This window comes from Cydia strobilella, chromosome 5 (assembly GCF_947568885.1).
Source record: "Cydia strobilella chromosome 5, ilCydStro3.1, whole genome shotgun sequence".
NCBI classification, from domain to species: domain Eukaryota; kingdom Metazoa; phylum Arthropoda; class Insecta; order Lepidoptera; family Tortricidae; genus Cydia; species Cydia strobilella.
Window position 1 is genome coordinate 17,957,827 of NC_086045.1, and position 14,030 is coordinate 17,971,856.

The window sequence follows — 14,030 nt, forward strand, 5'->3', positions numbered from 1 at the left end:
AACGCTGTAAAGGGTTCGAAACGTCGGGATGTATTATAAATTCAATATACGCGATATAATCCGTTTTCATAGTTTTATTTCATATTGATAATGGTTTTATTTTATTATATAATCATGATTTGCAAAAACAGCATAAGTACATTTACACATCTAACAACACGATAAAACATGAATTAAATAAGAAATTATAAAATAAAACGAATGTATAATAATAATGTAATATTCTATGACATATGGCTACAAAATAAGTACATATTTGTATGTAAAGTATAAAACACTAAATTCAATATTCGGACGGACATGTTACAAGGACGGTACCGTTATATCACTGTATTATACGATTCAACACGTAGCAATCTTATTACTAACAGATTCACGTAATTATAATACTAGGTAGGTATGTATACGACACTTAACAATAGTCTGAAACGGAATGTTATAAATTAAGAGGAAAGGGGACGACCGGTTCTTCAATCAAAATGTAACGCTTTTCCCCATGTCTATACGGCTGTGGACGTCATCGGAAAGTCTTGCCAAGGACGCCAACGACGGCCACAGCCCTCAGCTTCGCCAATGCAATAGGGACTTTACGCGGGGCTCCGTAAAGTTCAATTTCGCTTAAATAATCACGATCGCCTGGCGTCCGGGGCACGGCATATTCCTTCGCCGTCTGGCGTTGAAAAGGTTAACAAAAGTAAAGAACCAAAAAGTCAATCCTCGTGTCATACACACTTGATATGCACTCTGAAGACGAGAGAGTCGTCCTTGACGAAGCCGTTCCTGACCACGTCGCTCACGACGGCGTACTCCGTGTAGCCGAACCCGCGCAGGCAGATCTCGGCCGCGGGCCGCCGGAACGCGATCAGGTTGGAGTTGGACATCATCGTGTCCCGCTGCGTCAGCTCCGGCTCGTACTGGTTCACCATGGAGAAGGAGATGCGCCCGTTGAAGGGCCATTCGAGGCACTCGTCGTAATCAGTTTTCATTAGGTGCACGTGCAGGGCGAAGCAGAGCGGGTTCTGAGGGGATATGTTGAGCCGGACGCAGAACCTAAAAAATATGAGTGTGACAACAAAAACCATAATTTCTCTATATGTGACGTTTTCAATCAAAAGGTACCACATTGTCCCTTAACATAAGGACAAAAATTGCTTGTATCTTTACACGAAAACCTTGTCAGAGCGTTCTTATGGCAAGTTTGCGTTTATGCGTTATGCGTGCGAATAAGGCAAATACAGACGAATAAGCCCTCCACACTTCGTCGTATTCGGACGAATAACGCGCATAACGAATAACACATAACGAAGTGTGGTGCCAGCATTAAAGTTAGTATGTCTCACGATAGTTTAAATTCGATTATGCTCAAATTACCTGTAACCATTAGGCGTGGTGTAAAACCCTGGACTGTACAGCATTTTCGAATGATCCTTTAGCATAGCGTCCAACCTAGTTTTGAAATTGTCGATCCTCCATATATAGTTGCCCATGCAGTATCGTAGGAGCATTTCGTTGTTCTGTTTTCGTTTGGCGACGGTCAAAGCGGAAAGCTGCTTCGAGATATTGCCTATTACGATGTCTTGCTCGCGGTTTCTTTGCTCCAATACTACTACTCGTTCGTATAATGCTCTGAAATCGAGGAAATGGTTGTTTTTGTTTTATAAAAATTGTAAAGTACAGTGTGTAAGGATAAAACTACAATAGTTAGTGGCACTTTTATACATTAAAAAGTGCCAAAATTGTAACAAATGACAGCTGTCCTATGCACACTTTATTTCAAAGAAAATATAGGCACTGTGTGTGTATCTAGCGGCAGTGTATGACCATTGAGCTTACGACTGCGACGCTGACACTGGCGGCTTGCCTTCTCCCTAGTATTCTATGCTCAGAATTTACAACGATAAATACTTTATGACCGAACTAGAATTCCTCTTTATTTTGTAGAATTTCCTATTATATTTATTAGGAGGTTAACGCAAGGTTGTAGTGCTTATATTGAGATTTTGCATGTTTTAATTAAGGGATTATGCCATAATTTTTTTTCACGGAAACTATGTAGACTAATAATATTGCAAGGGTGACTCCAAGCAAAACTATAAAAGTATAAAGTTGGCTCGATAGACAAGAAAGTATTTGGCATAAACCGTTATCTCAAAAGAACAGTTGTTAAAGAAGCGGTTCCGGTAAGCGCAAACGGAAATCCTTTTCCCAATAAACGTAATCTTACATATCTTACCGTATGAGCGCGCTTGCGTTAGTGAGCGACGGGGGCTTGCTCTCGCCGTCCTTGTCTGGCGCCCACAGAACCATGGCTTCCTGCTCTTTCGGGTCGATGTTCGCATTCGACATGTCGTTGGTTATCTTCATCTCTGAATAAGCGTTCACGAGATACTGGAATTGAAAGTGACTGTTTAGTTCTTTCCAAGGTGTTTTATTGATTACGGATGAGGTGTAGTCTAAAAAAATCGTGCCCCTCGAGTTTGACTGCCAAACTAGAAGGCACTATATGGCACCATAATTATGTTGTGTGGTGACTGATGGCCGTATGGCAGCTGCCCCTACCCTCCCCTGGTGATGCCCTTGGTGTCGAGCTACCAGGATGTACTCACGCTCAAATGCGTCATGGTGTCTCTCTTAACGTGCTCTTGGGCCTCCTCCTGGCTGCTGAACTGCTCCTTACACCCCAATACCCGGAAAGAGCATGGCACGCATTGGCTGGAGGTCTGAGGCTGATTGTGTTCACAGGAGGCTATGTGCGCGTCCAAGTCTAATGGGGTCACTTTTACTGAGCAACCTAGAAAAAAAAATGACAATCTTACACAAATTTAGCAACAGAGTGGTCAACGCTTGGAACAAAGTCCTAGGGGATGTAGTAGCGGCCCAAAGTGTCAATGAGTTTAAGAATAAATTAGATAAGCACAAAGCAAATTCTACTCAACACTGAGAACTTGGTTTATGACTCTGGATACAGGCATTATCAGTTGTTTAAACTGCCTGCCTGCATTACAAATAATAATAATAATAATAAGATGTACTCTAGGGCAGCTTGTGGCGAGCTGTTGGGGAGTGACGACCCCACGGACCCGAGTGCTCCAGAGAGTCGGTCAGGGTCTCCGTCTCCGGCGTGTCTTCGTCGGTCGGAGTGGACCCCAAGGGGACCCGCAGGACTCTCAGCTCTGGCTTGCCTTCATTGGCCGTCCAGAGGGGAGTCGTAAGAGCTATATGCTCCAGGGGTGGAAGTGAAAGATGCATAAGACGCGAGTTGGCACAGTGGCTGCTAACAGCCACTGGGTAGAAAGCGGCGCACACCTCTCGACACCCCTGAGCCGCTCACACCGGTGTTGCTCCTGGTCGTCTTCACGACGGCAGTTTCAGGGGCCCATCTAGTCAGCGGCAAGTCACCACCTGCCTCGATAACGTGTATTAACATTGTTATGGCAGGTGTCCGGAGTTCTTTACAATAGCCCATTCTCATTGTCCACCCAAACTTCAATCCATAGACCAGTATACTGTTCACTTTTTCTGCAATAGTCCCAATGCCTGCTGCGACCGGTTCATGGGTGTCTATTGTTGCGCCTGTGAACGGGTTCCAGCAGGCGTTCTACATGACATTAAAGCTCTCCAAGGGGCCTCTACGTGTTGGATCTATATCCCCACGCAAGCCTATCAAAAGACCGGGATTTATAGACCCGTGATATCCAAGGAGATACAAATAATAATAATAAATTGAATCAGTCCCATAATAACATAAATAAGGCTAGTGAAATGGGTAAGTACTAAATACTGAAATACCTACATTATACATTATAATACAGGGGTTGGCAGGTGTTTTCGTTTGTCCGTTGTCCAACCATGTGCCGAACACCCTGTATAATAGCCCAGTTACACACTCAAAGCTAAATTTTTATTTACATTTTCAATTTACTCGACTACCGGTCATAATTGTGCAAGCAACTGAAATAAGTAGTTGCACTCCCATAATAAATTTGTATGGGTGCGCTTATGTGCAGTCACCTCGATTATATCATGTGCTCCGACCAGTAGTTGAGGTCTGTGAATATAAGACACGCTTACAAAATAAAAATAAATAAAGTTAAAATGCTAATTTACCCATAGAAGCAAAGGGACAGGACATCCTCTGTTCTTGTATTTCCCGCTTAGTATAGTTGTCAGGAAATATGTCCACTTTCATGCTCAGGTTGATGTTGTCTATAGGACAGTGTCCACTATTTCTGTAAAGAATAGATAAGTGAATTTTGTGCTCAAGTTTTCATGTATTTAAAATAAGTAGGTCCTATATTACTTCTATATACAAGGTAAATGTTTGAAAAAGAAACTGTTTTTTTTTTTTTGTAAAAAATCCTCTGTTAAATACGGTTAAAAGGTAGCCTCAGATGTCATTATTTAACTTTTTAACATTTCGTTTCCATTTATAACATTTTAGTTTTTACTTATACTGAATGTTACATTTTCTTTCATCTGCAATGACATGCAAACACATTTTCATTAGTTTTGTGATTTCGTTCAATCCACTCCGGTTGTTAAATGCTCTAAGTTACAAAGGGTAAATATCAATGGCTTTTAATAAAATGAAAAAGTACTTACTGTAACCATGAAGTTATGCAGCTTTTGCAGAATTTGTGACCACAAGTGGTGATCACCGGGTCGCGAAGCCAGTTTAGGCATACGGGACACTCGTACCTCGACTCAGGTTCTGCTACCATCTCATTCAAGGATAATATGCCCATTGGCTGTAAAAACCAGTGATTGTTTTAACCAGGGATCAAATACCGGTATATTTTTCATACAAATTAACCAGTATTCAATTTCGGTATCTCGGTTGTATATTGTATATTTTTCCATTTCATTTAGGTGATCTGATAACTCATTGTCCTTACGTAAATACTATTCTACAATATCAAAGAAATATTTCGAATGCTACGTGATATTTTGATTTTAAGTTATACCGGTAACAATCCGTGGTTTTAACTGAGGCAATGTAGGGATTGCTTAATATCTTAGAAGGTGCAGGGAAAAAGTGTCTTGAAAACAATTAGTTTTGATTTGTTATAACGTAACTTGCATTTAAGGTTATCTGGAAGGGATCCCTTTTTGGGATTTGGGATATGTTGGTATTTGTACATATTTTTGTATCTTTAATGTTTTATAAATTTATTTACCTAATACGATATTGTGACATACATTACAAATTGTAACCACTCGTAACTTTTTAACACAGGTTTCCAATTTGGATTTCCTTAAAATAATCACTTACCGCAATTCCTTCTGAAGCATTTTTTGTTCTTGGCGTATCCATGGCTTGATGAAAAAAGAAACTTGGTCGTAAACAATAAATTATCTACCGTTACATCAGTTTTAAATCGATTTCAATCAAATTTGAAGTTAGAACTACAAAACAAGCTATTATTTTATTAAACTTGAGTCACATTACATTAAAGTAAACATGACATGACATTGATAAATTAACATAAGTTTAAAATGTTTTTCTCAATAAGCAAAAATAATAATTGCAAAAAACCTAACTGCAAATGTAATATGTAAAAAAGAGGCTAGGCTACTTTAGCTGTTAGCAATGACATAATCGAGATTCGAGAATGAGTTATCAAATCAAAAGTTCATTTTGACATTTACGTTTGAGAAGATCCGTTTTACGCTACGTTTTGACCAAACCTAGAGGCCCTCCAGACTATGTGCGTGAATCGCGGCTCGACTTCGCGGAGAGAACATGTCGCGACGTTGACGTATGACTCCACACTCGCAAACTTCACGGCGATTTCGCACTTTGGTTCTCGCCAAGTTGGCGGAGAAGCATCAGCTGATCGAGCTTAACTGCTAGTTATCTATGGCATCATACGTGATTTAGCTATATTTCCATTTTGTTTCGTTGTAAAACCGTAAAATACAATAATTATTATATCTTGCCACATATGAGTCAAAATAGTGTATAATGTGGAGTCTTGCCAGTTCGCGCTTCGCGCCTCCTTTGACGTGGGCTAATAAACCGACAAAAAACGGGGAACTAGGCGCGAAGGCGTGAACAATCTGCGAAATCGGCGCCACACTTACGTTCGCGGCTTCGCGCCGCGATTCGCGCATGAGTGTGGAGGGCCCTTCATTACGTGCGCCCGTGAGGGTCAGAACCAAAGAATATAATACTCACTAGGAGAAGAACGATAACTCCATACAAAAAAAGTGTCCCTTGCAAAAGTTCGTTTATACTATTAGCGCTCTGGTTGTATAGCAAAATATTTCATAAAGATAACTTATTTGTTCCCAAAGTTGTAAGTTGTCAGTTGGGAGCAATGTTGCTATAGTAAAATATTTTTATGTTAATTACTGGCAACTTTATCTTGAAAACGGACAACACATGCGCAATTATAAAGGGTCATATATTTCCAAGGAAGTCAATAGGCCTTGCTGACAGAACCACAAACTACTAAGAAGATACTAAGAGATTGGCATCGTTTCTATACCATCCATACTCTATAGGGCCCTCCACACTCATGCGCGAATCGCGGCTTCGCGCCGTGATTCGCGCATGAGTGTGGAGGGCCCTTAAGCCATACTGCCTTGCACAGACTACAAAGACATCAGTGCTGCCTTGTCATCAGTAGGAATTTTTCTTTTCAGTACGTCACACTTGTACTCTCCTACTATGAATCTAGTATAACTGGATTGGTCATGAGGGTAGGGGGGAAATGACCGAACGGGATAGTCTCATGTATCTTTCAGTAGGAGTAGCAGAGAAAGCGCTGTTATTGTTTGTCCTTGTCACAGTCTCACTTTTTTTTATTCCCTACCGTAAATTTAGTATGGTTTATGGTGGGCTACAAATCTTTTCGACCAATCATATTGTTGCATTGCGTATGTTTTGTCCCTCACGGGCGCACACGTATAGCTAATCTATGTAATGCTAGGTCTCCTACCAGGGGGGGGGGGGGACACTAGAAATATAGTTTAAGTTAATAAAGATGGCAGCGATTTCTGTTAATTCATTCTAAACAACCTACTTTTGCGTAAAGTTGACTTCCGAATATGCAAACTACATCACTAGATGTCACTACAAAGGGATATAATTTTAGGGCATGGATATTATACTACTCTTTGGCATGGATACAACATTAAGAAGGTTGCACATACAACTCTTTGTCAAGACCTTTCTTTATTTATAATGTTGACAATGTTGTTACCTTAACAACGGTTGTTTCCTGTCAGACAAAAATAAATGTCGTAAACAGATATATGAGCATATTTATTCTCTATTAATTCTAAAGTGGTAGCTGATTAAAAATGAAGCAAGCCTACCTATGAAACACTTTGAAAATATATTGGTAATATTAAATTTGTTTACGAAAAATATGTTCGGTGTCACTGCAAAGATTCGTGCGATTAGATCCCGCCAAAGGCATCTGAGACGAATTAGAGAGCGCATATTTGAGACATACAACCTATGCCTGAAATTCATCAGCTACAAGAAAGACCCAAATCACATCATTAGTTTATTACTCATGTGTCAATTTTAAAGAATATCTGGACCAAACCGAAATTCTCCAAATGTGTATGATCCTGGACACTTTACCTCCGGAATATCTTCAATTCAAGCTCTTAATGTCAAAGAAGGAGTTGAGAACCTGGCAAGTTATGTGAACGCCAAAGAGTTCTAGGTCAGACTAAGATACAAGTCACAGAAGACGAGGCTGATGCAGCTTTTGTTTCCAAGAAAATCAGATACTGCAAGTACTTACACCGGCTTTACTATCTTGTATACCAAATTGAAAGCAATAAACATACTTATTTTATTGTTAGGTTTTTATTTTTATTTTATTATTTTTAAACCTTTTCTACATAATATTAGGTCTACTTGGAAGGTTTACAAGTTTTTTTTTGTTTGTTTTCTTGTAACCAATAAGATTTTTGTTACAAGAAACCAATAATTTACTTGTAAACCGACCAAGTAGTCCTAATATTATGTAGAACGAAAGTACACGTACGTATGGATGGATGCATATGTAGTTGTGCACTCACACATACATACTTAGTTTCAGGATGAAGTCAGAGATGGCGCTTTCAAATGAGTTTCCATAAAATGCTTCAAGAGGGCTCTCTTTACCTATATACTTACTATACTCTTTGTCTCCTACTGTCTGTGTCTGGCAATTTTTATTTTATTATTTTTAAACCTTTTCTACATAATATTAGGTCTACTTGGAAGGTTTACAAGTTTTTTTTTTGTTTGTTTTCTTGTAACCAATAAGATTTTTGTTACAAGAAACCAATAATTTACTTGTAAACCGACCAAGTACTCCTAATATTATGTAGAACGAAAGTACACGTACGTATGGATGGATGCATATGTAGTTGTGCACTCACACATACATACTTAGTTTCAGGATGAAGTCAGAGATGGCGCTTTCAAATGAGTTTCCATAAAATGCTTCAAGAGGGCTCTCTTTACCTATATACTTACTATACTCTTTGTCTCCTCTCTCCTACTGTCTGTGTCTGGCAAACGTCAAAACCTTGCAAAACGCGGACTTTAGCCGTGGTTAAAAAAAGTAATATTCTACTGTGTCTATACTGTCTATGCTATGCCAATGCCACACTCATCTCATCTCATGGTGTGATGTGATAATGAACGTCGTGCGTATTTTTCGCTTTTATTAAAAGATCGTGATCGTTGAAGACAAAGTTTAAGTGTAACTAGTTCAGTGCAGTTCTAAGTTTTAATGTCGTGACAGTGAAAATGCAGTTCTATAAGGAGAGGATTTTAAATGCCGCACAATTAAAAAAACTCAGTGAACACAAATATTCGTGTACGAGTAGCAGTATTTTGGATGCATGGCTCCAGCCCTGGTGGTGCTGGCTGGTGTCGAAGACTCCGCTATGGCTTGCGCCGAATCTCATTACAATATTAGGATTAATAGTTAATATCGTCACTACACTCATATTAATCTGGTAAGTGCGAGGAAGTTCTAGCGTCAAGCTAGCGGAACGACTTTCGTTTTTGCATTGGCCACTTTCTATTAACCTACTTGAGTGGTTTATTAGCGTGCCAATATCTCAGTTTCATTGATTTGAGCTTTCGATTATTGTTTACACAAGGTGCCTGTGGGGTATCGTGTTCGTACGATTGGTCGGTTATCTCGGACCATTCGTGATAAGATACATTACAAGACATCGTCTCATGTCCCTGGCGTAATTGAATGTGTACATGAGTAATCAAGATATATCTCTTGTGGTATTATATTGATATAGGTAGCAAAAGTAATTAGGATTGATTCTATCAGATGTTTGATGTTTGTTTGATTTTGTCTAGGTGATAGGTGACGGGCAAAGAAATATGTGGTTAATTCACTAAAACAACAGTCATAACTATTTAAGTTGTTGATGAACATTTTATTGTCTATTTAAGACATTTTGATTGCAAGAAACATCATGGGTAATACTTATATAAAATTTATAATGTACTGAGTAATTCAACTATAATTAGTGGCTCTGTGAGCTGTAGACCGTGCAAATCCCCATGGCTCTGCCATTTTGAAAACATTCCAAAAAGTGAACCGACAATAAAATATTATATAATAATTATCAAACCTGCTTACAAAATTTCTCTCGAATCGGTTGAGAAATGTAACCTGTAGCGGAGAACATTCAGACATACAAAAGCATTTTTGTCCAAGCTGACACAGAGAGTACAGAGACCTTTGTGCTACTTGGTAGACTTAAGTGTATTAGTGTTTGTGCGAGTTGAGAGTAATGTGTCTGATTGCATTCTGGTCTGAAATTCACCTAATGTCAGTTTTGTTTAAAAAATTGTGTTTTATATGAAGACTACAGTTTTATTTATTAAAACTGCAAATATACATATCGGCACTACTTTGAGTCAATCAAAAGAAAAATGTGGTATCTATGTATAGGATGCATACCGACGGTGGAAATTTCAAATGTCGTAAGGGACATGGCCATATGTCCCTAACGACATTTGAAATTTCCACCGTTGATACAGAATTACTGCCTTTCAACTTTGAGTAGCAGTGTGATACGAGATTTTTCAAAGCAGTGCCGATATATAATGCAGAAGACTATACAATATCTGGTACCTGGTATCATGTACATTATTGTAGATTATCTAATGAATGATGGATTGTAGAACTCTTCAGTGGCTACTAGTAGATTCCTTAAGATGGGGCTCATGGCTGATATGATTTGTTTTGACAAGTCCACTTCTTTGTGGGTCGGGAACCCTCTTGGTGGACTCTACAAAGCAGAAAACGCTCAAATCTGCTATAAGCATAGCACTATAAAAACATTGGCAGTGAATGTGTTGACTGTTGAGTAGTAGTCAATAAATAAATTGGCTAATCAGGGCAAAAGACCGAGAAAGGTGGAAAGATATGGAGGAGGCCTATACCCGACAGGGGTCCTTAATATAGTAAAATGAAAAACAATAATATTAGAAAACTTTTACTATGTAAAACTATTTAAGGAAAAATAGAGGCTTAAATAAATAAATAATAAGGTGTCTGTTGAGTATGTTGTGACCTGTAATGATACCTGTCAGAAGTCTCAGACTGCTTTTACCTAGTTTCAGAAGATATCTGGTTGTCCTGTGATCTATACCTTTAATCATCATCTTCGACTGTCTGCATCCAGCCTCTTCTTTCCATTCTCTCTGTACTTTTATCTCTTTTACACCCTTCTCTATTACACCCTTCGTGACATCTGCTGACATAGGAAGAGCCGGTTGCGGACCTATATCCCTGGTGTCCTGGTACCCATGCCACGTAACGCTTCTCTGCTTGCTTATCGAGTTAATGTATTCAAAGTCAAAACAATTATTTACATTAACAAAAGAGTAAATAAGTGGTGGTGTCGCAAGTGTTTGGTAGCATTGTTAATAGACAAACAAGTATAATGTTAATAATATTGTCTTCGGTTACCGCGATAGTTACTCATGAAATAAAACTATGAAAACGGATTATATCGCGTATATTGAATTTATAATTCATCCCGACGTTTCGAACTCTTTACAGCGTTCGTGGTCAACGGGTGACTGAGGAAAAATTACAAAATGCAAAAATACCCACATACTAAAAAAAAAAAAAAAAATAATGAACAATCATAGACTACAAACTTTAAGGCTGGTTGTACATGCAAAATCGGTTCATAAGGCTAGTTATACACTATAATTATTATTATTTTTTTTTTTTTTCAAGTAAAGATATATATTATATACGCGATAAAAACTTTTTTAGTATGTGGGTATTTTTGCATTTTGTAATTTTTCCTCAGTCACCCGTTGACCACGAACGCTGTAAAGAGTTCGAAACGTCGGGATGAATTATAAATTCAATATACGCGATATAATCCGTTTTCATAGTTTTATTTCATAAGTATAATGTTATAAACATACAAAGAATCTTGCAATTCAAAATAGACAAAGTAAAGTATTGACTGTACAGTCAAGGGCATAAATATGTATGTGTAAGGGCCCAAAGTTTAAAAAAATGTGTATGCTCTTATACCTTAGACAATCGAAATCGATATTTTTTGCCTTTGACTGTACATAGTTTTACAGAAACCCATTGGTGTGACTGGTTTGAATACCTACACAATTCTTGGTTTTGGAACCGCATGCTTTACTGTTAGGGTTGCCATCCGTCTGGGCCGGGCTTCATTTGTAGTCCGGGTTCAAAAGTTTAAAGTCTTTGGCCGCCCGCAACACACGCGGCACCGCGACACGACAAACCTGTTGACATGTCCGGGTTCTGAGCTCTAAAATCCGGGGTTTTCAGGCGTCTTGTCCTAGTTATTAAATTTTAGAGATGGCAACCCTATTTACTGTTCATGCACCAACCATTGTTTTTGCTTTGTTGTATATTGTTTATGTTTTATTTTATCTACAAAGAGAAAAAAATAAATATTTGTGATTAGGCATCAAATCTGATTACTATTTAATCAAGTCTCGGTTTTCTTTGTACACTCAGCGTCAGATACCCTGTAGCAGTCAAACTGGCCAAATAGTTCGGTAAACTATACTAAATATATGGTGTACCGAACTTTTTGGCCACTTTGACTGCTACAGAGCATCTGACGCTAAGTGTTCATAGAATAAAAGATGAAATCAGATCAGGATTATTGTTTTCACTAAAGAAGGTAGATAACTTAGTGGTAGGTAGGTGCTTGGGGTTAAATACTAGATAAAGATAAAATATAGGTAGTTTGTTTTTCTAGTTGGCATATTACAACGTCCTTATGAACATCAAATAAAGCTATGCCAGCTCTGATCTAACCCTACACCTCTGACCCGAGAAAATTTTAATCCCTCCTTAATTGTGTATCCCAATATGGGACCAGCAAGAAACTCATTTTTTCAAAACATTACATCTTACAACTTAAAAAATACAGTTTGTTTAAAATACAAGCCTGTTGCAGGTACAGCCCAGACGCGCGCACAGACCCGCCCCGGTGGGCGTGCCTGGTGTGCGCGCTCGGCGTGTTCGTGTACCAGAGCCTGGACGCCATCGACGGGAAGCAGGCGCGGCGCACGGGCAGCCAGTCGCCGCTGGGCGAGCTGTTCGACCACGGCTGCGACTCCATCTCCACGGTGTTCATCGCGATCGGCGCCTGCACCGCCGTCAACTTGGGAGAGTACCCCACGTGGATGTTCTTCCAGGTAATAGTCATCTATCTCATCATATCCCCTACCTTAAGCTCCCCAAGTGAGCCGTGGGAAGATGATGAGAGTTCCTTTCATATATCTATGGCCTATACACACTTGTTGCCGCGCGTTTGGGCTCCACTATGAACCGCGCCGCATCAACAACCGCAAAGTAAGCAACCTATGGTGCAAATACACATGACTGGTATCTGGCACACTTGCATACCAGTTCCTAGCATACGCCATCAATTATCTTGTGTAGTTACACGTTTACTGGCATGCCTGTGTCTGGAATACGAGTAGATTTTCTTTTTTTTTTATACTACGTCGGTGGCAAACAAGCATACGGCCCGCCTGATGCAAAACATTTGATTTTCTGGCATGCAATATGATGATGGTATCGCAGGTAGCCTCAAAATCGGCACGTGTGAACGTACGCGACGGCTACAGGCATAAATTTCCTTTCCAATAATCACCGAAATCCGCCTTCTGCTCTTTTATTTTTCTCTTAACAGTCATTAGTATAGACGCTTAATTTGTGTGTCCTGCTTCTTTGGTTATTGGTGTGCAATGAAGAATATTGGTATTGTATTGTAATAGAATAGCCACAATCTATTGCTAGTAGTAATACGATACATTTCTAAATTCACTTAGAATATCTTTTATTTGTCTTTAACAAAATTTCCAAGTATACTAGCTATAGGCATGCGAAGGCGTAAATAGCATGCAAGTTTTACTAGCAAATGTATTTATTGTATGCCGGTCATTTCCACATGCCGTTAATAGACTTATGACATAAGGAATCTAATAAAAGTGTTTACAATGCATGTGCTCGAAAAGTGCGTTTCCTACGGAGCCATATCATGCGGAAAGTACTACTTTTCCGCACTAGTGCTTTTTGTTTTCAATTTTTTTTTACAGTACATATGGTGCTACTTTCTCGCACTAGTGCGGAAAAGACCACTTTTCGTGCATATGTAGAAAGTTTAAAGGGCCATATGTACTGTAAAACGTTGTACGATACACGTGCGAATAGGTAATTCGCAACTCGTGTCGATTTAAAACACTCCTTTTAATAATTAAACTTATTTGCCATGATATGTTTTTTATTTACTCGCACAATGCATAGTAAAACATTGTATGATACACGTCCGTAAAGATGATTTCCGCACTTGTTGCATAAATAGCTATTAAAATACATTAGGGCAATAAACAATATGTAGAAAAATTATCTTTTTAAACTCTAGTATCTATACAAAAATGTTACGAATAATTGCACTGGTAATTGGCACGGATACCATTAAAATTAAATATTACCAGGCAGTCAAATCGCTAAAATGCGAATGTGGGC

General features: G+C 38.9%; 2 protein-coding genes across 7 annotated transcripts in view; one reads left to right on the top strand and one right to left on the bottom strand.

The window, feature by feature from the left end:
• Nucleotides 1-101: 101 nt before the first annotated feature.
• Nucleotides 102-5,572, bottom strand: LOC134741476 (TNF receptor-associated factor 6). Its single transcript, XM_063674261.1, has 7 exons — nucleotides 5,273-5,572; nucleotides 4,603-4,748; nucleotides 4,108-4,229; nucleotides 2,607-2,791; nucleotides 2,234-2,388; nucleotides 1,372-1,626; nucleotides 102-1,050 (listed from the first exon to the last, which is right to left on the bottom strand). Exons 1-7 carry the CDS (start codon nucleotides 5,312-5,314, stop codon nucleotides 723-725), a joined length of 1,233 nt encoding a protein of 410 aa, XP_063530331.1. The 5' UTR covers nucleotides 5,315-5,572; the 3' UTR covers nucleotides 102-722.
• A 3,038-nt stretch (nucleotides 5,573-8,610) lies between these two features.
• The window catches only part of LOC134741526 (cholinephosphotransferase 1), a 28,334-nt gene continuing 22,914 nt past the window's right edge, over nucleotides 8,611-14,030 (top strand). For 4 of the 6 annotated variants that reach the window (XM_063674333.1, XM_063674335.1, XM_063674334.1 and 1 more), the window contains exons 1-2: nucleotides 8,611-8,973; nucleotides 12,454-12,694. In XM_063674333.1, the coding sequence (XP_063530403.1) occupies nucleotides 8,762-8,973; nucleotides 12,454-12,694 (453 nt within the window). In that variant the 5' untranslated portion in view covers nucleotides 8,611-8,761. The remainder of the gene's footprint in view (nucleotides 8,974-12,453; nucleotides 12,695-14,030) is intronic. The other 2 variants (XM_063674338.1, XM_063674339.1) reach the window with 1 other exon arrangement.

Bases quoted from the DNA above. Each gene is read 5' to 3' on its own strand.
- LOC134741476 (XM_063674261.1), bottom strand. From the start codon at position 5,314: ATGGATACGCCAAGAACAAAAAATGCTTCAGAAGGAATTGCG. The intron at 2,792-4,107 runs GTAAATTAGCAT...TTTTTTTTCTAG, and splicing joins CTGTCCCTTTGCTTCTATGG to GTTGCTCAGTAAAAGTGACC. The intron at 1,051-1,371 runs GTAATTTGAGCA...CATATTTTTTAG, and splicing joins ACCACGCCTAATGGTTACAG to GTTCTGCGTCCGGCTCAACA.